This window comes from Dreissena polymorpha, unplaced genomic scaffold (assembly GCF_020536995.1).
Source record: "Dreissena polymorpha isolate Duluth1 unplaced genomic scaffold, UMN_Dpol_1.0 chrUn002, whole genome shotgun sequence".
Lineage (NCBI taxonomy): Eukaryota > Metazoa > Mollusca > Bivalvia > Myida > Dreissenidae > Dreissena > Dreissena polymorpha.
In genome coordinates this window covers 227789-254502 of record NW_026273316.1, presented here as the reverse complement: position 1 = coordinate 254502, position 26714 = coordinate 227789, and the positions used below count along the sequence as shown (strand labels likewise).

The following is a 26714-nucleotide window of genomic DNA, read 5'->3' as shown; positions in this document are numbered from 1 at the left end:
TATTGCAGCACCAATTGCTACGGGGAAGTCAAACAGAATGTTTCAATTGGAAACAACACTCGCGTGAATATTCAGAACCTTTATGAACAGTATTAGATTTAGCAATAGTGCTTATAATAAATTAAACTTTCGGTTTACTGGTATAAATGAATATACCCACACAATAATGGGCTAAAGTCAAAGAAGTTGAATAGTATATCAGAGGGGGTAATCACGTGACAAACAAGATGGCGACGTCCATGCCGAGGCAGGTATTTTTCGTCGTTTTATACCCTTTATTACTTGTATTTTTTTTTATGCCGCTCATTTTCCAGCCATATTAGGAAGAAAGTTACTGGCTACTATTTCATAGTAATATTCGCTCTACATTTCGACTTTACTCGGTGCGAAATTTCTTAGCGGGATGACCTAATTAGGGCTCCATTAAGAAAATTTGCGGGGAGTCAAGTCGAGATATTTAGCGAATTTAAATACGAAATATACGCTAATCACCTTTTACTGATATGGCTGGAAAGTGAGCGTCATTTAAAAAATAAACAGAGGTAATAAAGGGTATAAAACGGCGAAAAATAATTGTCTCGGTATGGACGTCGTCATCTTGACTATCACGTGATTACCCCCTCTGGTATATGCGATCGCAGAAATGTCCGTGACGATAAAATATCCGTGACTTGTAACATATATAACGTTTCAGGCATGTTGGGAGATTGGGATTTATACTTCCATTGTGTTTATTTCATTGCAATGGTTTATAAAGAATGCTAGCACTTATGTGTGTGCCTAAATTATATTATGTTAATATTGTAAATCTGCAAAGGAACAGTTTGTGTGGTCTAAATGCTCAGTTAACACTATTTTTCACAAGTAATATATGTCACACTTAAGAAATATTATGTATAGATAATGCCATTATCATCCATTTCTGCATGTTTAGCGCGAAAGCTCTGTATCGGCTATTGTTTAATGTTTGCTTCACACAATACATTTTTCAATGTTTATTAAATTTCCGTTATTCTATAGTGTCGTTTAAATTTATTGAAGTGCACTTATATAGGAAACAGAACGAATAAACATATGTAATTAGTGGTTGACCTAAGTCATAAATATGATTATTTTGTAATTAACATTATATCGAAATCAACACAACACGTTTTATACAAAATACAAAACTTGTGTTCAGTACATATTTAAAAAAATGAGACAACACAATTTTTCTTTCTTCATTTGATCATTGAAATTTTCGTGAGATAAAAAAGAAACACTTCACTGACGGTCTCTACAAACAGATAGGCATCTTCAGAATGAGGTACTTTTATTGTAAAATCCTCTGTACATTATACAGTCGTTTATATTCTGCATATTTGACAATAAAACAAAGTAACAGACATTTAGAGTAGGCTCTGTTGAATAATATACATGGGCACAAACAAACCATCATATATAAAAAAAAGTATAATAGATATGCATGTAAAACTTCGCATGTACGTGTGTGATGGATATGGCTCCTCAATAAACATATCAAAAACGCATGCGTAAATATTTAAAAAAAAATCAATTGTACACCCCTGGTGTTCCTATTTATTGAAAAACCGTGATAAACAAATTGTGCAGCAAACAAAGATTGGTATATACCAAGGAGCTATATAATAATCTATTATGTATGTCCTTGGCATTTCCTCCTTAAAACACTAAACAATCAACTAGAACCTACAATGTAAAAATTTAGAACAGCCAACTGCTGCTACCTTCTCAATTATAATTTTCACTGGCATCAGCAATGATTTCTCCATGTTGCATACTGTACTTAGATTTCACAAGGGCCAGGCAGCATTTTTGTTTTATTTTCCTTTGTGAGCATTTAAAGTCAAAGTAATTTCAAATTACCATAATTGAGGAATAAATGCAAGGTAGGTCAGCGATAATTATGTCACCCACCAAAACATATTATTTAATACCATTGATATAACACTTTGATAATTTTACACTTGTAAGTATATATTTTTTAAGTACCAAAATACTAGGATTAAATTAATTTGTATATTCCTAACTACTGTTTAAAAGTCATTTTAGTTAGCGACTGTCACGTCACCCACCGTACTCAAGGTAGCGACTATCACGTCACCCACCGTACTCAAGGTATAGAATGTCAAGTCAGCCACTGTACTAAAGGTAGCGACTGTCATGTTACCCACCTCAAAGTTATTTATATCTTATTTGAATTTATGTTTTAAATATGGTTAATCACATTTGATCACATCTTTTGATTGCTTGAATCAATCACATTTTATAGTATCTATAAACATTGCACTATTAGTATTTGTAGTAATTATCAAATAATTAATTTAGAATGTTCTTTACCAGAAAGATTAGCCCAGATGTCAATAAGAGCACTATCTCCCTCACTATGAGATATTGTCAAAGGTAGCAATATTTGTTTGAATCATGCCATTTTGTGAGGCATAACAAGTAAGCTAAATTCTTGTATTTTTTGCAATAGAAGAGAATAGATATCACGGTGCCTGAACCACGTGACTTTTTCGGCTATGTGTGGGACAATCGGATGTAAACAAAACGTCGCTTCAGGTAACCTTTTTGATAATTTCTTCATTATTTCAAAACCATTTAAAAAACAAAACAAAGACGAGTGCCCGGTCATTGTAAAAAGGCACAACTTTGTTAAGTTTGCGCAAAATTAATTAAGTATTTTTTTCCAAAAAGTGCAACCGCGTGTTTGAAAACACATGATGTGAAATGCTATGTGTGGTATATTTTTTGTTCAATCAACAAAAACATTGATTATAATATTGTCGAGGGTTTAAAAATAGGGCGGACATTGTAATTCTTCATAGAGAAGCTACTTACATTGTATGTTTGCGCAAATACATCTTATTCGGAGTGTGTGTATATAAATGTTATACTGCTATGTGTTGGATACATTTTTTAAATGCTATGTGTGGTATACAAGAATTCTGCATTTAATCTGAACACAGTTTTGTAAGAATCTAGAACATAAACTTTAGTCTGTCCTGAAAATATATCAAATTAACCAAATGTTACATTATTGAATACTGAAGTAATCGTGTAATGATTAACCAATTTATGTTTAACTGAACTTAATTCTTATTAAAGCATACATGTTATGTTGAAATATAATATTTCTTTGTTTTATTTATTGTCTTTAAATAATTATAATGATTGATATTTCTGCCTGATTATTGAATTTGGTCCATTTTTTAATGAATGACAAAGAAAATAAATAAGAGCACATGCTTTAAAATGGGTTTTACTTCTTTTGTTTTTCAGACTTGAAAAGGATTAGTCGACAGATCTGTAACGCTTTTAAGGTTCGAAGCTGTGTAAGAACTACATGAACACCATCAAACCACACGGAAGGTGATATGTGGCAAGTTAAAAATCAAAACCACGGTGACAGAGACAGGGACCCCGCTTCATTCTGTGATGTTTATGGAAAGCTATTTCAACTAACTACGCAAACATACCATTTAACATGTATTTTTGCATAAGCAAAACAAAGTGTGTGTATTGATATGTGTGTATATTTATCGGTTTTGTATCTATGTTATTACTAAAATTGATTAGATGAATATAAAATCTGATAATGTGTGTTAATAAAACAGGTGTTTCATAACAAATAATTTAAATCCAATGATGCGTGTTTGTGGTCTATTCCAATATCATCTCCATTTGAACATCTTCGAATCCAATAATGCTTGTTTGTGGTCTATTCCAATATAATCTCCATGAATATCTTCAGTATATCAAAATAAACACGTCATTAATAATACCATTACTTTATAACTAGCATGCACATGTAACAATAGAAATTAAAGCGCCAAATACATAAAGAAGTACATTAGTATTCACAAAGAAATTGTAATCAGTCAATTTATGAATTTGCAAATCTTGCTATTCAAACATATGAATGCTTCAATTAAGTCATAACAAATGATCATCGCCAAAACGTCTTGACTTGTGGGGGTCATTATGCCAACAAACATATTGAATTGCATCAATACTTAATTTACTCAAATTCAAATGAAAGCTGAATAACTGACAATAGTTTGAGATGTTTAATGAAAATACTCATTCGCCCCGGTCATGAAAGGGCGCTGCAAGATCTTGTTACCACTGCACCAAGTAATTAACATTAAATCATATAATGTTGTTCAATTTGTTGAAATGTCAAATTTTTATGTAATGTTTACTTTGATTGTTTTCTTTCCCTGCAATACTTGCACCATCTGGTAATAAATCAAACAGTCATTTAAACTTTGGAACATTTACTATACATGTTTGTATATGACAACTTTTCATTGATCAAGATATCAGTACGTCTCTTGAAGGTGCTTCCAAAAATACTTTAATCTCCCTGAAAAGAACAAAATACAACTGATATAAACTGTTAAACTTAAAAAATAGCATGTGTGATATATCAGATAGCTCAATAGGATTTACATACAAATACATGATTTTCCAGAAAAAAATGTCATTGATCCTAGTGTCTATTTGTTTAAAAATGCTTATGATCTCTTTATGCTTATTTATTAAATTCGTTACAGTCAAAAATGCCTACACATTCCTGCTAAAAAACACACAACTAACACTTATTGTAGTTTTGTTGCAATAATATTCACATGACATCTTGCACAAACAATCCTTACGATTTTGTGTATTAAACAAGTGCATTAGTCGGCAGTAACAATTCACTGAAAATTCAACATTTTGTAACAATAAATTTTATAGAAACAAACAAGAAAAAGTTTGCCCAACGGAACTTTTTTCCTGTCCGTGCGTGGGTGGCTTTGTGTTAGGAGATCCCCGACCGTGTTTTGACCTCTCTGCCACACTGTTCGCAAACAAAGGCATTCTAAAAGTAAACAAAATATGAATATAAGTTATCGACAATCATGATAATTTATAGTTACATGAACGTAGGATTATCATAGTTAAGGCGCGCAAAACACTAACAACAATGTTTATTGACCAACTTTTGTTATTCAGACAGACTTTAACTGTAATTGACGTTAATGTCAATCTTTCGATTCTCTAGTTTAGTTTGTATACCACACATAGCATTTAAAAAATTTGTCCCACACATAGCATCATTACATTTTCATACACACACTCCGAATCAGATGCATTTGCGCAAATATACAATGTATGTAGCTTCTCTATGAAGAATTACAATGTCCGCCCTATTTTTTAAACCCTCGACAATATTGTAATCTACGTTTTTGTTGATCGAATAAAAAATATACCAAACATAGCATTTCACTTCGTGTGTTTTCAAGCACGCGGTTGCACTTTTTTGAAAAATTACTTAATTAATTTAGCGCAAACTTACCAAAGTTGTGTCTTTTGACAATGACCGGGCACTCGTCTTTGTTTTTTTGAAAATGGTTTTGAAATAATGATGAAATTATCAAAAAGGTTACCTGAAGCGACGTTTTGTTTACATCCGATTGTCCCACACATAGCCGAAAAAGTCACGTGGTTCAGGCACCTTGGATATCTACAATATCAGATAATAAAGTTTGGTCATGTTGAAATGATACTCAAATGTGATTTACCACCTTTAAATTTAAATGTAATGCATGGCTTAGACAGTGAAAGAAAAACACTATGTGAAATGATTATGAAATCGAGTATTTGACTGTGCAGATTGTTGTTTGAAAAAGTTTGGTACCTGAGTACATGCCGAACCAATCGCGTGTTTGTTCCTCAATGGCAATCGTCCAATAAATAATAGCACTTACTTGTTTTGTCATCATTTTTAATAAAAAGTGCGAGTAGCGGTCGGTGTTGACACTTGCTATGTACACACAAAACGGTGACGTCATTCGTTACTTGGATACATTTTGTGATGACGTCATCGAACGGGGAAGTCCCTGAATGAAGACAAATGTTTTACACGAAGAATGCTGATGCTTTATTCGAAATATAGTAACAATAATAATAAATAGAGAGAAGAATTTTAAAATATTTAAAAGCCGTAAATTTGATCTTTTTTTCTATTTTATCATTATGATCAATCAGGAGACGCTGGTTATTTACTTCCAAAATTTCCAGTTCCGGTTTCGGATATCAGGTTCGGTTGCGCGCGAAGATACCAAACTTTTCAAAACAACAACCTGTGTAGATCTACAGTCCAATACACGTGTTAACGTAATGCGAGCTGTCGAGCCGCCTACGGCGGCTCAGCGAGCTCGCTATTAAAAGTACATGTTCATGTGCAGATAAGAGGTGGGGTGTGCAAAGTTGCTTTTACAATCACAGTTAGCTGTTAAAAATATTTATCACTCAAAACTGAGTTCATTGGTTGTATTAATGTTTTTTCAAAGACGAATTGAAATGCCTGATTTATCAGCTTGGTTTGGGTGTTTGGAATATAGATGGTACCAGCTTGCTAATTTGCAAAAAAACAAACAATATTTGTCGTCTATCGTCAACTGTTGTGCGCGTGTGCGAACATTTTTACTTCAACAATAAATCCTCTTAAACCTCTGGACCAATACTGATAAAACTTGTGTTTTTCTAAAATGTATATAGTAGGAACTTACAAAAATCATCTTCTTCATAACGGTAAACACTAGTAAATGCATTGATTGTTATTGTAATGTAATGTACACATGTACTCGCTTACAGCGCGAACGGCCCTCCCAATCTGCACATTACCTAAATGCGTCTGAAATGCATTTTAGGGCGATGTCTTCGAAGTTAAAAACGCAGTCAATTCCTAATTTTTGAGAAACGGACCTACCCATAACATTCATCTATTACAACTCTATAAATAATACCTTGTTATAGAAATATATAATAGACATTTGTTTCAAATAACTATCATCGATGATAAATTTATTATAATGATTTTGATAAAATATCTTTGACGAAAGCTTGAATATGCAATATTTTCATCATGATGCAACAATAATTTTTACGACCGTTTGACAGCTGTTATGATATCTTCATTAATCAACTTACGCGTCCAATGAACTGGAATCTGTTCTTTATTCGTTTCGAGTGTGGTTAGAATAACGGTTAACTTTCAGGCTCGTAGTTGCCTGTTGTCATGGTACGCAGCTGACTACACATTGTCCGAAGAATTAAAAAAAGAGAAGTTCAAATCTACAATAAAAAAATGACCCCTTAAAAGGGATATGGTGTGTATTTCTTGCGACCAAGACTCCGACCACTGTTTACAGCATTCAACATCCAAAATAATAAAATTAGTAAAATACCATTAATGTGGTTCCGCTTATTTGTACTGGTAGTAAACTGGTATTTAATCGTACAGTACTGTAATATCGTTTAGACATACCCCCCTTAAAAATGTGTGTCTGCCGCGATTATTCAAATTGGCTGGCATGCAATCTTCATTTCCTCCATATCCCAATATTTTGCTTTAATACCCACCGATCAACGACGAGATACGATTCAAAATGCATAACTGTCACATTAAGAATTTTGCAAAGACTGATGCACTTCAAAATAACACGGTAGGGTTATTTGTGCCATGTAAACAAGCGTTGCATTGAGAATCCAACAAAATGGTTTGTTCATTGTAATATAGGCTAAATAAGTGCAAGTGCAAAGCAAATGGAGTCAATATTATTACATGTTCATGCAGTCTTATCGTGTTACACCGTTTTCATACAAGTAAAATGCGATCAGTATAAATTTTATACAAATAAAAAATGAATGCACATGGATTTTATAAAAGATTACAAACTTTTGAACAAATATAATGGTGTTTCCCAATCTTTTCCGCTGATAAGGTCGAGTGATGACGCGCACTTAGTTTAATCCAGTGTAAACATCTTTCCATGTCCACATTTGGCTTTTGAAAGGGTAAAAACGGTACACCAGTCATATGCGGTTTGTGGCAATAACGGCTGTCACTATTGCACGTTCCCCAACTGCATCTTTTTGTTGGCATTACGACGTTTCAATGGAAAATATAGCGAACTTCTCAAATGTAAGTTATCGGTTTAAATTTTCGCGCCAGCCTTTGTTTGTACCTACCGCGCGTGCTCAAATATCGGAAAAACCCAGACCGGAGAGTTCCGAATAACAACTATTGGTGGTATATAGCCTCAACGAGACTGCCATTTTTATGAGTGAGAATTTTTTCATTCTATGTGCAGAAAAATGGCGGAAAATCCACCACAAAAACGCCTGAAAAGGGGAAGAACTTTTAGTCAAATACACAGTCGCTTGATGAAATTTAAAAATGAAATTTTAACTGCGATGGACAATCTTAGGACGGATCAGTGGATAACCTTTTGCTTTGTAAAAATCCTTCATTGTAACGGTGCGTACGCGTGTAGCTTTTCAAAGGCTTGGTGTAAGACACAGAGAAATCTCGACGATGTCGATGAAAACAAACGGTTAATCGTATTGCTTCCTGATTTATTTGACTTTGAGGTTATTACCAAATTTTTGGAAAAGGATGGTGACATTGACAATAAAATGACAGAAAACCAGATAGCCGCTTTCGACAGACTGATCACATTTTTGGAAAATATAGAGGGTAAGTTTTCCTTTAGTTCTTCTTGAATGCTCTGAGCTTTTATGAGTACATACGTACAGCTAATAGTTCCACTTTGCAAAGGCAAAAACTATGTAAAAAAATCTGTCACAAGTATGTCTATAAAATCGAGTTCAATCAACCTAATACATTGTTACAAACACAATACCTGGTGCAATCGACATCAATTTGCATGTATTTTGTTGAGAAATGCTCAAAACATAAACTTGATAACAAATTGTTTTATGGCGGAAGTTGTGAATTGTTGATTAGCAGGCTTCCTGAAAAGTCCCAAACAGTGCCTGTCAACCGGACAGGCTGATGGAAAAGTAAGCCTGTCCGGACAAAAATTCACCTGACCAAACAGCGTGAGTTTATAACTGAAGAATTTAGTAAAGTTTAACTCATATTTATTGCAATGTGCAGCCTGTGTATAAGTATTGGACAACTATAAGTAATTGATTTTGGAACATATAACATCAAATCATGTGTTCTTATGCAATTGTAACACACTTTAATTGTAAAATATGGGATTCATTCAATATAATATGTAATTATGTAGTCAACTTGTAAAAAATATACTCATATATTCTCCGTACAATCTGTTTTATATTATCAAAAATAAAATGATAATGGGCTTGGCATTATGCGATATTACACTGATATAAGCACATTTCCGTGTTATTTCATACGTTCTGACGATACATAAAGAAAAACATTGCTTATATATGATGATTACAACTTCAAATTTGACAATTTCGATCATTTGTATAAGCATTTTTTTCATGTGTAGTTTTTTGTTACAACCTTTGTAATTGGATAGATGGTTATATGTCGGAACAATGAAATTGACGTTTTCGAAAAACAACAACACAGGGAGAGTACTCTTAAGAACTAGTAACGCGTTAGTGTTCTTAATGACAAAAAGGCTCGAAATTCACGAAAAGAGCGATTCCAATTGGGTTAAATCGTTCTTTTGGCAAGTATTAAACTTTTCGGTATTTAGTCATATTTTGTTGGGCCTGTCACAAGGACCGGCAATATTAGAAACTTCGCCGGACCGTAAAGAATTTTGCCGGACAAGACCGGCGGTCCGGCCTTTTCAGGAAGCCTTGATTAGAGCAAAGAGAAAAAAAAGGTAATTAGGTTACACTGCACCAACTGTTTTCACCGTAGTGTCTGATTATCTGGTCTTATGGTAGCAGTTGAAATTGTATTGCGTATAACAGTGTAGTTTGAATTAGGACACATTCTTATTACTGTATTCTCGCTGCGATCGGATAAGTAGCAGAGTCCGTGCTTTTAGATACGGCATTGTAGAAACAGTTATTGCGCTGTATACTAATTGAACTGATTATCCGGAAAAAACTGGATGTAGTGTCGGGTGTTCTTACATGCTTAGCAAGTATACCACCCTGTTATGTACTCTGCGGTACATTGACAAAGGGATTAACACGTGCACATTTCTTTGATGAGGCAATAGAACATTTTCACAATCAGCCAAAATTGATGAGAGGGTGATGTCGCGTGACTCCAGTGTTTTTTATGGCAATTTCGGGGCCGCTATTTGGCCCCATTCCCCTCAAAAAATAGTATATATTTAAAAAAAATCCCCTCCAGAAGTTAAAAAAAAAAAAATATATATTTTTTTAGAAAGAACTGTCTTATGATACATATATCTCATATTTATTTCATAAACAACTAACAAAGTATATAAATATAATATTAATATGATTTTGAATTATCATAAAGAGTTAAATAAATTAGTTGTTCCCAAATCAGTGGTCACTTTTCACATGAATTTCATTTATTCCCGAAATGGCCAGGGAAAGGCCTGATGTATCTATATTGTGTCGACATTTGTTGATAAAAACATTCCAATTTGCTCCATTTTATTGATAAAAAATGCTAAAATTTGCCATTATATCGATTAAAAAAATTCCAATTAGACTGATATTGGCTAGGAAAACTGAGACTGTGCATAACGGCTGAACTGTCTGAAACTATAATGTTGAAACAATCATTGATATATATTTAAGAAAAAGGACAGAGACATTCAGCTGTGAATATTGCATTCATACATACATGTGTATTCATATAATAAAATCATTACATAAAAAAGAGTGAATTTGTAATTATCCCCTTTTCCTAAAAAACGGCGCGTTTTTCCCCTTTGGACGGGCCATGCCACCATTCCCCTATAGGTGAAAAAAAACACTGGACTCGCAGAATTCCAGACCGAGGCTGAACGTGTATCCATTCGTTGTGGAAGTATTTCGTATTCATTTTTGGGACTAATTTAACGCCAAAATACTCAAAATGGAAGTAATTTGTTCAAACCTGTTGCCAAAAACAAAATACTGTTATTACACGTGCCGATCAACTCGTACCTAATTCAACTCACACGGTAGTAAACTCACACGTTTTTTGGTCAACTGGCATGGCATTTCTGGCCAACTCGCACTTTTTGAAGTCAACTCGCACCCCCCAAAAAATATATAGTAGATGAAGGATGTAATATGATCATTGGTTTATAAGTAGTTTATAAGTATTAATAATGTAAATTATGTCCTTTTTAATAATCTGAATATACGGTTGTCACATTTAATGGCTCTTTTACACTTGTGGTCGGTGTTTTTCACGGGTTAAATAAATGTGTGTGTAAGAGGTGTGAAAGGTCATATATACAAAAATCAATAATTAAAATGGGAAAACATTAATCAATTTAACTTAATTGGTATGATAATTAATCGGTGATACTTTAATGTTTGTCACCAGGGCCCTCAATCTATTAAATCTGCCGCTGAAATTCGACGGCAGTCCCCCACCTGAAAAGTATACTTTTTTCCCCTTTTGGGGGGAAAAATTCCCCCTAAAAAAAATAAAAAATTATATATTTTTTTTTTTAAATTGAAAGATGTGTCTCATGATTATTATATCGTAATTCTATTTCAATTTAATCTTTGCAAACATACTAAATTATGAAAAATGCAATGAATATAATGCAAACATGTACAAATGTAATAATGAGAGAGTAAGTAAAAAAATTCCCCAAAAAGGGAAACGCCGCGAAAATTCCCCCTCCTAAGGGCTGCGGACCCCTTCCCCCAAAGTAGTGTGAGGGCGCTGGTCACAACACGGATAATGTTGTAAAGAGTGTTGTATACCGCCCGCGATTCAATCAAAGTTGATTTAGCTGGTAATTAAACAGTTTTACTTTTATAATCCAAGTCCAGGTGTAAGTTAAATTAAAGAAAATTAAAACAAAAATTAGGCGATGTTTGTTGCATGCAGTATAATAGATCAAAGTTTCTTAGTTATGTATATAAATTGACTAAATTAAGAATAGGTTATCATTATCAATATATGTGTGCTGCAGACTACATGCGCATAGTGAATTCATGCGTTTTTGTCATGCGAAACCGGTAAGTTACTGCTATTTCCAGGGTTTTTTCAACACTGTCTGCGCCTCCTGAAAACGGAGGCATTCCCAATGCAAACGGACCTGATCCCAAACCAAAATTATAACAAAAATTTCCAATTTCCCAAAAAAAATTTTTTTTAGCTCACCTGAGCACAACGTGCTCATGGTGAGCTTTTGTGATCGCCTTTTGTCCGTTGTGTGTCGTGCGTCATCAACATTTGCCTTGTGAACACTCCAGAGACCACATTAATTGTACGATCTTCATGAAATTTGGTCAGAGGATTGGTCTCAATGATATCTTGGAGGTGTTTGAAAATGGTTACGTTTGCTTGAAAAACATGGCTGCCAAGGGGCGGGGCATTTTTCCTTATATGGCTATATGTGGCTATAGTAAAATCTTGTGAACACTCTAAAGGCCCCATTTATTGTTTGATCTTCATAAAACTTGGTCTGAAGATTCATTCCAATAATATCTTGGACGAGTTATAAAATGATGCCGGTTGGTGGAAAAACATGGCCACCAGGGGGCGGGGCATTTTTCCTAATATGGCTATAGTAAACCTTGTTAACACTCCAGAGGCCACAATTATTTTCCGATCTTCATGAAACTAGGCCAAAAGATTGGTCTCAATGATATCTTGGATGAGTTTGAAAATGGTTACGTTTGCTTTAAAAACATGGCTGCCAAGTGGCGGGGCATTTTTCCTTATATGGCTATAGTAAAATCTTGTGAACACTCTAGAGGCCACATTTATTGTTTGATCTTTATAAAACTTGGTCAGAAGATTTATTTCAATAATATCTTGGACGAGTTCGAAAATGATGCGGGTTGGTTGAAAAACATGGCCGCCAGGGGGCGGGGCATTTTTCTTATATGGCTATAGTAAACCTTGTTAACACTCTAGAGGCCACAATTATTTTCCGATCTTCATGAAACTAGGCCAGAAGATTGGTCTCAATGATATCTTGGATGAGTTCGAAAATGGTTACGTTTGCTTTAAAAACATGGCTGCCAAGGGGCGGGGCATTTTTCCTTATATGGCTTTATATAAAACCTTGTTAACACTCTAGAGGCCACATTTATTTTCCGATCTTCATGAAACTTGGTCAGAAGATTTGTCCCAATGATATCTTGGATGAGTTTGAAAATCGTAACCTTTGCTTCAAAAACATGGCTGCCAAGGGGCAGGGCATTTTTCCTTATATGGCTAAATATGGCTATTGTAAAATCTTGTTAACACTCTAGAGGCCGTATTTATTGTCCAATCTTCATGAAACTTGGTCAGAAGATTCATCCCGATAATATCTTGGACGAGTTCGAAAATGATGCCGGTTGGTTGAAAAACATGGCCACCAGGGGGGGGAATTTTTCCTTATATGGCTATAGTAAAACCTTGTTAACACTCTAGAGGCCACATTTATTTTCCGATCTTCATGAAACTTGGTCAGAAGATTTGTCCCGATAATATCTTGGATGAGTTCAAAAATGATGCCGGTTGGTTGGAAAACATGGCTGCCAGGGGGCGGGGCAGTTTTCCTTATATGGCTACAGGCTTCCTGAAAAGGCCGGACCGCCGGTCTTGTCCGGCAAATTTCTTTACGGTCCGGCAGAGTTTCTAATATCGCCGGTCCTTGTGACAGGCCAAAAAAATATGACTAAATACCGAAAAGTCTAATACTTGCCAAAAGAACACAAACACCCCATTATAATCACTCTTTTCGTGAATTTCGAGCCTTTTTGTCATTAAGAACGCTTACGCGTCACTTGTTCTTAAGAGTGCTCTCCCTTTGTTGTTTTTCCGAAAACGTCAATTTCATTGGTCCGACATATTACCATCTATCCAATTACAAAGGTTGTAACAAAAAACTATTGGGAAGCTGCTGAATTATATCGTCGGTAATTTTGGGCAAAAAAATCACTGGCACGCATCGTGTACAGCTATTTTCGGTTACAACTTCTAGATTAAATAAATGAATTTCTTTGCCTTGATAAAAAACGCGCGAAAATTGGCGTGGGTGTATTTATTTGTAAATAAAATTCTGTAGCGGGTGCAACATTGAAATCATTTAATTTCCATTAAAAGTTTTGTTGTAAATTTCAACTAAAGTACCAGGGTATCTCACGAATTATTCGGAAGTGACATTTCCTCTTAATAAAATGTAATTTAAACACGCTATATCGTTACTGTTACGCTGTTTCAGTTCCTTCATTATTGAAACAATTATTGTTTTGTATACTGACTGCACACAAGTGTCGTGTACAGTTCATATTCTTGTGCAACGACCAATAAAAAACTTAATTTATATTCAGATTTCATGCAACATGTACAAGTCATTTTATGAAAATTGAGAAAAGAGAAAGTTACTTTTGTGAAAATAAACCAGTATCTGTTTGTTTTTAAAATTTCAAACATTTTTATATTTGGTGCCGTATGTGTACGGTATGTTGGTTGGTTCTCATTATGTTTAGCCATCTTATGAAAATAAAATCTTTACTTAATTCTTCAGTAAACTCACGCTGTTCGGTCAGGTGAATTTTTGTCCGGACAGGCTAACTTTTCCATCAGCCTGTCCGGTTGACAGGCACTTTTTTTGGACTTTTCAGGAAGCCTGGGCTATAGTAAAACCTTAATTGTTAACACTCTAGAGGCCACATTTATTTTCCGATCTTCATGAAACTTGGTCAGAAGATTTGTCCCAATAATATCTTGTTATCTCAGGTGAGCGACTTTGGGCCTTTGAGGCCCTCTTGTTTAGAAAGAAGTGTCTTATGATTATTAGATTATTAATGTTTCAACTCGTCCAGCTGATGTGTATCATGCCAACAAGCACTGCTGTGGTTGAGTGAGGATTCAGCACCATGAACCTGCTGTTCTCCCCATTTCACAGCACATTCACACAAACCAAACTGACTCATCTGATGCTTACCTGCATTAAATGTCAAAATAACAAATAAAAACAAATTATTTGTTAAACCTGACTTATTTAAGCATGATAAATTCACAATGTTTTCCGAAAATGAGCTGTTTCATGGAAGCAAAAATTCCAAAATGGACAATTTTGTCGATAAAAAATTCACAATTTGGTCAGACTCCTTTTCCCAAATTAGGCAGAAAACCCCCTGATTTCTCACCACCAAAATTACAATAAACAGCTTATCTGTAAGTCATTCAGAGCTGATGAGGGTACTGATTATCGAGTGGTAGATAAGGCTATTACTGAAAGGGGTTGTTTAGAGGTAAGGCTGTAGTATGGAATACTTAATAAATATTTTAATTTTTCATGCTATACAATTAAGTATTTAATTAATTAACGTAATGAAATATATATTAATGTAAACGTATATAGATGTATGTCTACTTGTGTACATATTGTAAAGCTTGATACTGTGTGTGATTATGAAATAAATATTAAAATAAAAGTGTATAGATGTATGTCTCCTAGTGTACATATTGTAAAGCTTTGATTATGTGTGTAAATATTGAAATACATATTAAAATAAAGCATAGATGTATGTCTACTTGTTTGTACTTGTGTACATATATAAATCTTCGATAATGTGTGTTAATATTGTAATAAAAATTAAAGTAATAGTTAAAAAGAATATTTTTAAAAGTACTTTAACTGTCTGTTATATGTGCCGATAGTACAAGAGTGTTGAGTGCTTGAGGCTGTCTGTATTAAAGACTTTGTTGACTAAAGAGATGGGTTAAAGTGTGTTATGCGTTAGGCAAGTTTGCGTTTTAAAGAATTGTTCTGTATGTGAGTGCGATCTTTATCAGTGTTGTTCGAGGTGCTGTGCAAAATGCGGATGTGTTGGTGTGATAGGTGATTTTGAGAGATTTTTCATTTGATTAGTGTCACTGATTAGAATGTTATGATAAACAGACAAGAATAACAAGCGAATAATATATATATACTTGCATTTCCCCAGGACTTTGGTCAGGCACAGCGGCAGGCGGTTGGTGTCAAACTCTTTATATGCTTTCTAAATGTTATAAATAAAAAACCACACTACTTTGGAGCTACCAAATCACAACTTTTCTTTTAATATTTATGTATTTGTCCTCAGTTCATTTCATGTAAGTCATATATTATAATATTAAATAACAACCAAGATAAACAGAAAGCAAAAAAAAATATTGAAAAACATTCTGTGACCCATGGAAAATCTTGCTTCCAACTACTGGTCGTTTATTAGATTGTATTCTGTCATGCACAAAGACTAAAGAAAAATGTGTTGCAGGTATATAGCGAATTCCGTAAATATGAAAGAAACTATATAAATATTGGATCTGAATATATTAAATATTGGTACTGTTACATGTAAGTTATAGTCGCCGTAAATAAAAATAATGTGAACAAATTTTAAATGGTCGGGAGCAATCATGCAAATAAGACGTTTGATTCCAATTAATTGTAGTTATGACTTAAATTACGCACAACCGCAACACACATCAGTTATGGTTTGTTTTTGAAGCAAGTTCTTTATACTATTTTTAACCAGGTTTTCCGAAGGAAAAAACTGGTTATTAGATTGGCGAATGCGGGCGGGCTGGCTGGCTGGCTGGCGGGTGGGCTGGCGGGCGGGCGGAACAAGCTTGTCCGGGCCATAACTATGTCGTTCATTGTCAGATTTTAAAATCATTTGGCACATTTGTTCACCATCATTGGACAGTGTGTCGCGCGAAATAATTACGTGGATATCTCCAAGGTCAAGGTCACACTTTGAGTTCAAAGGTCAAAAATGGCCATAAATGAGCTTGTCCTGGCCATAACTATGTCATTCATTGTGAGATTCTAAAATCATTTGGCACATTTGTTCACCATCATGGGACGGTGTGTCGCACGAAAGAATCACGTCAATATCTCCAATGTCAAGGTCGCCACGACTAAAAATAGATTTAAAAAAAAAACTTACAAAGGGGGTTAATTTTGTTTGTTCATTTCAAAAGTTCAGTTTGAGTTTTCTCCCTTTATCAGATTTTTTTTTCACAATGAAAACCTGGTTTTGTGACAATTTTGTCCCTTGTTATTTTCTGCAAAAGTCGTTAACAATTAAAATATCTAAAAGATCGCCGTGGCATAGTGGATATGGTGTCCGTCTAGCGATCAGGAGGTCACGGGTTCGAACCCCACTGGGAGCGTTCCTTCTATCTCCCCCAAAAGACACCAAGTACTGGTTCTATTCCCAGGAAATGGACTCGAGAGAGCTTATATAAGCCTATGGCTTTCGATGCAATCAAGCTAAAATAAATAGGTTTAAACTAATTAAAATAAAACAAACAAACAATTTGAGCATTTCTTTAATTGCTCTTACTCCACGTGTACCTCTAATAATAGATCATTATCGACCATTATTAGGGGACAAACACCATAATTGATCCCCATGAACGACCCGTAAATCAGGATTCCGGAAATTTTCGCTCGGTACCGATTTTTCCCTGTATTATATTTTTTTATTTCCGATTTGTTAGCAGATGGTACAGACATGAACTGCAACTGACGAAATATCTTCGCTAGTTTTTCAAAAATCTTAAGATTCAAATGTCCGCCATCTTGTAATATTTTAAGTGTCAGTTAGCAAATTAAAGTTGTGCAATAGGCATATTGTAAAGCAATATGTTAACCAAATTATAAATGTGATTACTTATTTGATGAGTAATTGGTTTTCATTTTCTGCAGTCAAACACTATGCACATATTATTTCATGTGCAAAACTTGCACATTTTTTTCGGACAGTCGTTTTCGGATACAGTATTTGCCGTCGATCATAATTTACATGTAACATTTTAAATTCAGTCGTTGATTTGTCATAATTAATTAATATGAATAGTGCCCTATGGTCTCAAATCGCGTAACGGAATTAACGCATGTTCAATGGGAATTCCCACATCCCACAATTCAACTTGCGTAAAATGGCGGACGTTTGCGGACGTCAATATTGTCCATATTTTGGTTTTGAAAATAGAAATCTTAATAAAACTGGATTATCGGGTAATGGATAGAGTTGGAACAGGTACGTATATTAAAATTCTAAAATAAAAGTGGGAATTCAAAATGCAGGGCTTCCCCTGGCTAAAAAATTTCTTTAGCCAACATTTTAGCCAATTGGATTTTTTTGTAGCCAAATTTTAGAAACTGTAGCCAAAGTTTTAGCCAAGCATTTGGGACCGCCTCGTGAAAGTCTAGGGGTGTAAGAACACAAATAACTACAATATGAAGCTTAAATATATTTATTACTATAATCATCCTTTTAAAATATTGTACATAACAGAATATAAGTTTATAACAAAAAATATTTATAGATATGCATAGATCTAGATATACATACATCAATGTAATAATCATACTTTTATTCTACATAACAGAATATCAGTTTATACATACATCATAAGCACATGTTCAGTTCACATTGTTTACAAAATAAGCACATTTTCATTATATTCAAGATATTCATTCTTGAGCACATATTTCAATCTTTGCAAAACATAACAGTTGATCAAGACTAAAGATGCTTTATTTTCAAAGCCTCTCACTTCATATTGTTAGTTATATTTGGTCATTTGGATATGATATACATCAGCTTTGACAGCTTCTGTTGTTAAAACATTTTCTGTAAGTGGTCGATGTTTCTAGGCTCAAATAAATGAATGTTTTTCACGCATATTTCTTGACAGAAAGGCCCAGATAATTGCCATCATCCATTCTAGTTGCCTGAAAAATGATAAAACATAGTTTTACAAACTATCAACAACAAACCAACACATAAATGTCCGTATCTTTAAATGTCCGAATTTTTAACTTATCCGAAATATATTACAACAAGTGAATGGTATACTTTTTATTTCCGAAATTGTTGGTTTCTTAATCAAACTTTACCTTTCCCAAAATATTATAATAATGAAACTATTAAACAGAAATGCTCTCAAATTCCTGTTGAAACAAGATTTCATGTGCTTTTGTGAAGAAATACTTTTTTGTTAAATGCTTTTGCCAGGCCCGTGGTATTGACATACAGTACAGCCAAAGCGGCACAAACATAATCCGCGGCTACGCCACGGCCAGATTATTAGTCCGCGGCGGCCGAATCGTGTGTTCACGCGGCGTTTCGCCGTTGCACTCGGCATCGATCCGCGCAACGACGCCGAGTCTGTATAAACCTCGCGTACTTTCGCGGAGTAAATCCGCCGCAAACGTACGCGGCGGATCGAGTGAAAAGATATCCACCCACATGTACATACATGTATGTGTAGCGTAGAATTAATTACGCGCAACTGTTTATGTTTCGTTCCATTATCATTATTATATTTGTAATCCGAAATACACTTCCGAATTTGAATGCTAACGCGTCCTTTGGCAAATTCTAGCGTCAAATAAACAGTGCTAAAATATCCTTTGTTTCATAAAAAGCGCGCGAAAATTATGCAGACATGTAGAACGTCGTTTGGAAAGGTTAGGTGTATTTTGTGTTGTATAAATACATGAACATCACGTCAGGCGTAAATCGCGTGTTCAGTGGAGAAAAAAAACGCCCCGATTAGACGTTATTTCATCATCTCTATAAATAGTAACAAATGCCCAAATGTATTTGATACTTAAGGAAATATCGAGAATGTTTGTGTATCGTAAATATTTACCAGCATTTGCTTTAAAACTGGAATATACGGGATTATCGGGTAATTAGTAGCGATATTAATCGATAATATGAACAAAATAAAACGTGTTTATATATGCAAATTCAAACAATAGTTATAATAAGCTGATAATTAACAAAACTACAAATACGTCGTCACTGTCTTGATTATTGATGTGGCTTCAAACTGCTAATTTTCTCAGCTAAAATATAATAGCGGAATCAACATGCAATTAATTTATAAATCCACCATATGCTGGAGCCTTGACCACTTGTATGTGCGAAAACATAATTATGTGACCTTGTTTATGTGTGAAATACATACGCTACGGGCGGGAAACAAACTTAATAATTGGCCAGACACATTAACTATGCTTACATGTATATGCTAATACAATCCGCGCACAATAAATTTATTATGATTTTAATTATTATTAAAATTGTTCTTTCAAAATTTGTTAACTACATGTAACTAATAATTAAAAAAAAAGATTTCATGATCGCATCGACTCGGCATCATGTCGCGGACCGCGGCATGCCTCGGCGGACAGATGCGAAGTTTCGCGGCGAAATGCGACTTGCCGCCGCATACTGACGCGGCTTCAACGACTGACGCGGCATCGACTCGTTACGCCTTGCCGCCGCGGATCGCGAAATACGTTTGTTCCGCTTTGGCTGTACTGTAATGTTTGATAACACCTTTAGATTTCACACCAGCAAGCGTTCTATACATAGATGGTGACGTCACTGCCAGTACACAATGCACCAGCAAGTTTCCTATGTTTCGATGACCGGTTCTGACCGGTGTTGCTGCAGACTGCGTATCAAATTTTCTGGTTAATAACACGATGATGTATTGACGCACAGTCGAAGGTTTAAAGAGTTTACTATCTGGGATGGTACTTGACAGGCAAAAAACGTTTCGCCGAGCATTTTCGCCAACCGAGAATTTTATTCGCCGAATTTTAAAAACGTTTCGCCGAGCATTTTCGCCAACCGAGAATTTTATTTGCCGAATTTGCGAAATTTTCGCCAACGGCGAATTTGGCGAACGACAGCGGAAGCCCTGAAAATGTATGTCAGGGACATCCACAATTTTAGGTTTGGAAGTCAGGACCACCAACTTTTAAAAGCTAACGTAAGGGCTGTCTGATGAATAAATCATTATCAATTGGAAGTCCTACAACTTATGTTACTTATCAGTAATTTCTATCTATTCCCTAAGTTTTCATAATTCTTATAATTTATGCATTACACTTTTGTTATTTTCTATTTTGTATATGGCTTAAAGCAATTGTATGCTTTAGAGCTAATAAATGTTGCTGCTGTAGATGTTGTTGTATTATAATTCCCTTACGGCTGATCTAAGGGTCGTCGTTCCTTTTGTTTCTTCCAAAAGTCTGTTGTCTGACCGCTTTTCATATACAATTAACATAAGTATTAATAAAAATTTGAACAAATTGTATAGAAATTTTCTGTCCATTTAAAACAAATGTTTACTATTTGAAAATAAACTTTCTTAAAAACATAAATTGTATGTTCGGAGAAAAGCATAAGTTAACTGTTTATTGGTACATGTTGTTGTTAACACACCGCGTGCGTTCCTTTAATTTTTCTTTTGGTTAATAAAAAATGTTCCATATGCAAACAAGTTGACATTTTCATTTACGGTTGACGTACGTGTTTGAAACATTTGTTAAAATCTTTCTTCTGCGAGCACACCATATCATGTAAGTTATCTTAGTTTGCTCATTATAGATATATTGACGATCTATTTGTGTTAATTCGACATGCCAGAAAATAGTTTATGTTGCAAATTTTACCAATAAATTAGGGCCCAGAATCCAGGTGGAAAAATTTACATGGTAAATCATGTTACCAGTTGCAATTATTGCAACTAAGTTTTCCTTTATGTACCCATTTACAGTTAGTCCATATAAACGTTCTCCCAGCGCCTTTGATGATTTTTGCTTTGGCAGCTCTGGGAGTCCATATGCACCCCTTAATAAACTCAAGAGCAAATCTGCGCACATATTTTGTGCGCATCACTAAACAGACGTCGTTCGTTACCAATTAAGGAAAGCCATGAATAAACTAATTCATAAACACATTAGGTTTACCTGAATGGCAGCATATGGACATTTTCCATTGCATGCAACCTAAAAAACACAATGATATTTCAACACACTATTCTTGCTGTCAATTCAAGCCTGTACGAAAATATTTGGGCAGACTGCAACCAGATTATATACAGAATAAAATACACAAAATCTGTAAAGAATCTGGGCAGAAAATATTTGGTGTCCATTTAAAATGAGTTGAACCAGATTTCTATTATTTATAGATTTTTTCAATATAAACAAAGAACGAATTCTGTACAGATTTTACGAATTATTTAAATTAAGCGGAATTTTTTCGGGGCAGAAAAAAATCTGGGCAGAATTAAATCTGGGGAGAACCAAAATGTGATAATATATAATTCAGTACAGAATAAAATCTGTATACTATTAAATTCTGTACAGAAAATTTTCTGTACAAAAAATGTATACAGGAAGAAAAAGCAAAATATACAGACTGTCAATAAAAAACATTTTTTATTGAAATTATAAAATATAAACAATAAAATATACATAATGAAATAAACTGACAGTAATTTTTTTGTTGTTGATCTGATTATCACAATTTAACACCCCCTATGTTGAGTCTCAATTTAAACAAGAGATGCTATAAAAATGTATGCCACTCCAATGTGCAACAAAGTAATTAGTTCATCAGTTGGTTAAGTTGTTTTTTAATAAGTTGATTTCAATTTTTTCCTGGAGTATTCTATTTGGAGTGTAGTGTCGCAGGGTTCCCTCTGGGCTTTCAAAAGTTGTCGCCACTTACTTTCGCCAAATTTAAAAAGTTGTCGCCACACTGGGGCTACATTTGGGCAATGAAGATCATGTTATTATAATACAAACAAAAACTGAGCATTTACAGTATGTTAAAGGAATTGATTTAATAACAGTAGTATTAATAATAACAACACATTTAACATTGTTAATTAAATAAAGGCACATTCAATCAGTTGTAACTCTTGTTGATTGACACCTTCTTAGCAGCCTGAATATGTTGCCACAGTTTTGGTGCTTCAGAAGCTTTATGGTATTCTGAAAATACAAAAAGGGAAATATAATATTAATATAATACTAATAATAATCAATGAATGTGAAGTATATAAATAATATAAATGTGTGCTAGCATATGATCTACTACATAGAGCCCTTAACACAACAGTCAAATAAAATAAGCATTTGTGTATATCAAATGTCAAATTGATTTCCATGTGCTAAACTATGTTAACCTTTTTTTTAAGGTACATTCGGTAGTGAATGAATTGATAAGTGTTGAGGAAATAAAGAGTTCACACAGCATAGATTGTGTGTTGGAAATCATATTGAAGGAAATGAAATTCTGATAAACAACTGTCTTTGTTTGGTTTTTGTTTGTTAGCTGGTGAATAATAGCGGTGGGAACGTTTGCATTTTGAATGAGTCTCAAAATAAGCAGCATCTAATGTTCACTTTCTAAAAGTCGTTTTACACTCTGAACTTGCCATTTTGACGAGTGAAACAGCAATATGTCACCGTTTAAATAGAACCAATAGATGTAAAATGTTTTACTATTTTCTATAATTACACCGATTTTTCTAAAAACAATCGATACTTACCTTTTTGATTGTCATTGTTGTCAATTTAACGGTCTTGAATCTGCTTCGAACACTGTGACAAACACTTCACATTTAAGCGCAAAGTCGGTATATTTCAATATTGCCTTATCTCTGAAGCAATAAAACTGCCGACCAATTAAGATAACTTGCAACAACACCCCAGATAATCGCAATTATCACCATAACATTCCACTTTGCGGTAGTCGGCAGTCAGCACCACGCTCCATTGATTACAGCTGTATCGCTTACACCATGGAAATCTATAGTATTACGACTGCCGTAAAGCGGCTGGTAAACACAGCGTCTTTTGTCATTTTAAGAAAATATGAACGCAGAAAAATGCCGATTTTTTTAAAATCGCCATTTACGAAATTTTGTCGCCAGATTTTTTATTTTGTCGCAATTGGCGCCAATGGCGATCGACAGCGGGAACCCTGGTGTCGCTGCCTTGTTGAGGGAGGTGTCATCTGGCACTGTTTTGTTGTGGTCTTTGCACCTCATCTGGACATAACCTATCAGAAAAAAATAAATGTTTACATATTACATAATTATATCCAGCGATTTTCCTTGTCCAATTGGGAAAAGTACCCGTACCGGTCCAATTGGGAAAAATTGAGTCGTGAAAACCTCAAAATTGGGAAAAAATCAGGTCGTGAAATCCTTAAATTGGGAAAATCGCGTCATGAAGTTTGGGTCTTATTGAATACATCATACAGTTCATACTTAATTGAACATACCCATTAAAAGAATCATTTGCAGGCATGCCATAATGACCATTAAGTAATTAAGTTGAAATAAATAACAAAATATTATAAAGAACACACAAAATCAATTACAAGTTGTTTTAATCTCTTGTTAAGCAATGTCTCTGTCTTTCATTTTTTTGAAAATTTCAACAATCTTTGATGTTTGATTATCTATCAGTTGCTGGCATACCTCTCTGCACAGCATCATTAGTGCTGTCAATGTGTCGTGTGATAGACGGTCCCGATTGTTTGTGCAAAGATTGTTCATTAGACTGAACACCCTTTCCACAGAGGCAAGGTTACAAACCGATATAAAACAGTACGCTGGCTGCCTGACAAAAGAACCGGAAACAGTAACGACACTATTGATTGCACACGCTGAATAATAAAACCCCAAATTAATCGAGCGCGTGGTTACACACAACTATACGATTTTCTTTGTTCGCTCGCCGAAAGTTGGGTTTTGTTACGAAAATTTCGGTCGTTTTGAGAAAAAATTCGGACGTCGATTGGGATTTTTTCAGATGCCGATTTGGGAATTTGGGAATTTTTGCTTGATTGGGAAAGTACCGTTTACCGGTACTTTATAAAGAAGGAGGAAAATCGCTGATATCATTCCTAAAAAACTGATACATGGTGAAACTACTTACTACTCTGTTTCAAAATTCTTGTGATTTACAACATTAATGCCATACCTGTATTAAAGACATCATACATCAAGTGCCATCCCAACAAACTTCATTTATAGCACAAACATCCAATTGCATTTCAAACCATTGTCTGATTCTAATATTAACAAGCAAATTTGTTGAATTGATATCCCCCGCCAATATGCTTCTGGACACAAAAGTGTTATATTTGACACTCAAAAAATGCATTTTATCCCATATTTGTACTTATGTCAGTAACAGACAACTGCACTACTTAATTCAGAGCTAGGGGGAGACTGGCTGTAAAAAGGATTAAGCTACGCGCAAAATTTGAGTCAAATACCTCCATCCAAGCTGAAGTTATTGAGCAGTAAGCTTTCTTATTTTTAGTGACACATTTGGGCTCTATATGCTATCCCAAGCTTGGCCTCAATGCAAGCTCATCAATTGAGTCTAGGCAAACTTAATATGTTATTGACCAGATACGCCCTATCCGCATCTAATAATCTCAATTTAAATATTCTTCGAAAACCAGGTCATAAACTTAAATAAAAAGCCTACCACTATTTCATTATGTTAAATACCTAGAAAAAAAACCAAGACAAAATGTACCTTTGCAGGCAGAAATGATGACGTGCTCGTTCCCCGCCAGCAGACCATGGCCTCTTGACCGTGCTAATGTCTCCCTCTGTATTATGACTGTTTAAAAATAAATCAAACACTTCATTCACCTTATCTGAAACTAAAAATTATATTTTAAGACAGAAGTTGAACTTTATTTAAATCTGTGAATATTTCTTAACAAACGTTAAATTGAAGCATTTTTCTAAGTTTCAATTTGTAAGCAAATTTAAAAACAAAGTAAAATACTGACAACAGATTAAATACATATTTTGATGACAGAAAAAGCAAATTTTAACATACCTCTGGTATTAATGATGATTCTTCCCTCATAGTCTTCTGCGCCCCATTTCATTGAACATTTTGATTTTCGCTTGAAAACTTGACATGTCAAGTCTCCACGCCGGGTATGCGAATACTTCGTTGACGGATGGCACTTCATTAACAGAGAACAACAAAAGCCACGCGCGAGAGGTGAGTTCTTCAGCTTTTTTGTATTTATGTTCTGTTTATTTGGTTTTTAGACACCGAACATTGTTTGGGTGATTAATGGTATAGCACATCGTATTGCGAAGAAAGAAATTCGCGGAAAAACGGTGAATTATTAAAAAAAAACGATAAAATTTCATTGATAATCAGCATGAATTAAATGATCAGTACATATTTTAACAAAATAAACATACTTGGAAATAAATCAAGAACGTGCTTACTATTCGAAATAAAAGATCAATATATCCAGTAATGTTACAACATGTTACATTTTAGTTTACTAATGTATTTGAGAAAATTCAAATGTTTTAAGAGTCGCATGCACATTTTTTATCTGCACTTCGTTTACCGATCATCTAAAAAACAATGGCACTTCGTTTCCCGAAATCTAGACACTTTTTTCCAGATATAACACACTCGTTTTTTGTGAATTAAAAATGCAGAATTCGCTGTGGAATACTGTTAAAGTAAGCAGGCAATACATAAAAATGTATGTACTTAGTACGCAAATAAAAAACGAATTACCGAAGCATGTTCTTATCCCTTTGAAATATGATTATGATTTGGTATAAATGTGAAAGATAAATGTTAAACAAATTGGATATGTTTAATGAGTAAAATCTATATGACCATATATTTTAAATTACGTTCTAAACGGTTGATCTAAAGCATTTATCTTTATGTCCAAATGAAGGTACTTTTTGGCTCAATGCCAGTAAACGAAAATAGCAATAAAAGAACGGGCGGGGTCGATTTAATCACACGACAGTTGTGTAAAAAGTTATGCATATCCGTCTTTGTTTTTAATATAAACACAACACATGCTGCATTTGAAGTTGCATTTAAGTGACACAATTATTTTTTACAGGATGAGTGAATCGGAGCTTA

The 26714-nt window shown here is 34.4% G+C and overlaps 1 protein-coding gene and 3 long non-coding RNA genes across 6 annotated transcripts in view; 2 read left to right on the top strand and 2 right to left on the bottom strand.

Annotated features, from left to right (window-relative positions):
* The first annotated feature begins 2260 nt into the window (after positions 1-2260).
* Positions 2261-4363, top strand: LOC127863216 (uncharacterized). The gene is made up of 2 exons (XR_008041001.1): positions 2261-2583; positions 3304-4363. It is a non-coding gene; the product is annotated as an uncharacterized LOC127863216 (long non-coding RNA).
* Positions 3797-7971, bottom strand: LOC127863213 (uncharacterized). Of its 2 annotated transcripts, none has more exons than XR_008040996.1 (4): positions 7751-7971; positions 5708-5909; positions 5457-5533; positions 3797-4888 (listed from the first exon to the last, which is right to left on the bottom strand). It is a non-coding gene; the product is annotated as an uncharacterized LOC127863213 (long non-coding RNA). The 2 variants fall into 2 exon arrangements; XR_008040997.1 differs by lacking the exon at positions 7751-7971 and adding an exon at positions 6076-6091.
* Positions 7972-8177: 206 nt separating this feature from the next.
* Positions 8178-26714, top strand: part of LOC127863211 (uncharacterized) — an 89966-nt gene continuing 71429 nt past the window's right edge. The window contains exon 1 of the mRNA XM_052402597.1: positions 8178-8551. Within this exon, the coding sequence (XP_052258557.1) occupies positions 8239-8551 (313 nt within the window). The 5' untranslated portion in view covers positions 8178-8238. The remainder of the gene's footprint in view (positions 8552-26714) is intronic.
* LOC127863214 (uncharacterized) lies at positions 22584-25751 on the bottom strand. 2 transcript variants are annotated; one of them, XR_008040998.1, is made up of 4 exons: positions 25641-25751; positions 25329-25415; positions 23321-23832; positions 22584-22760 (listed from the first exon to the last, which is right to left on the bottom strand). It is a non-coding gene; the product is annotated as an uncharacterized LOC127863214 (long non-coding RNA). The 2 variants fall into 2 exon arrangements; XR_008040999.1 differs by lacking the exons at positions 25329-25415; positions 25641-25751 and adding an exon at positions 24257-24415.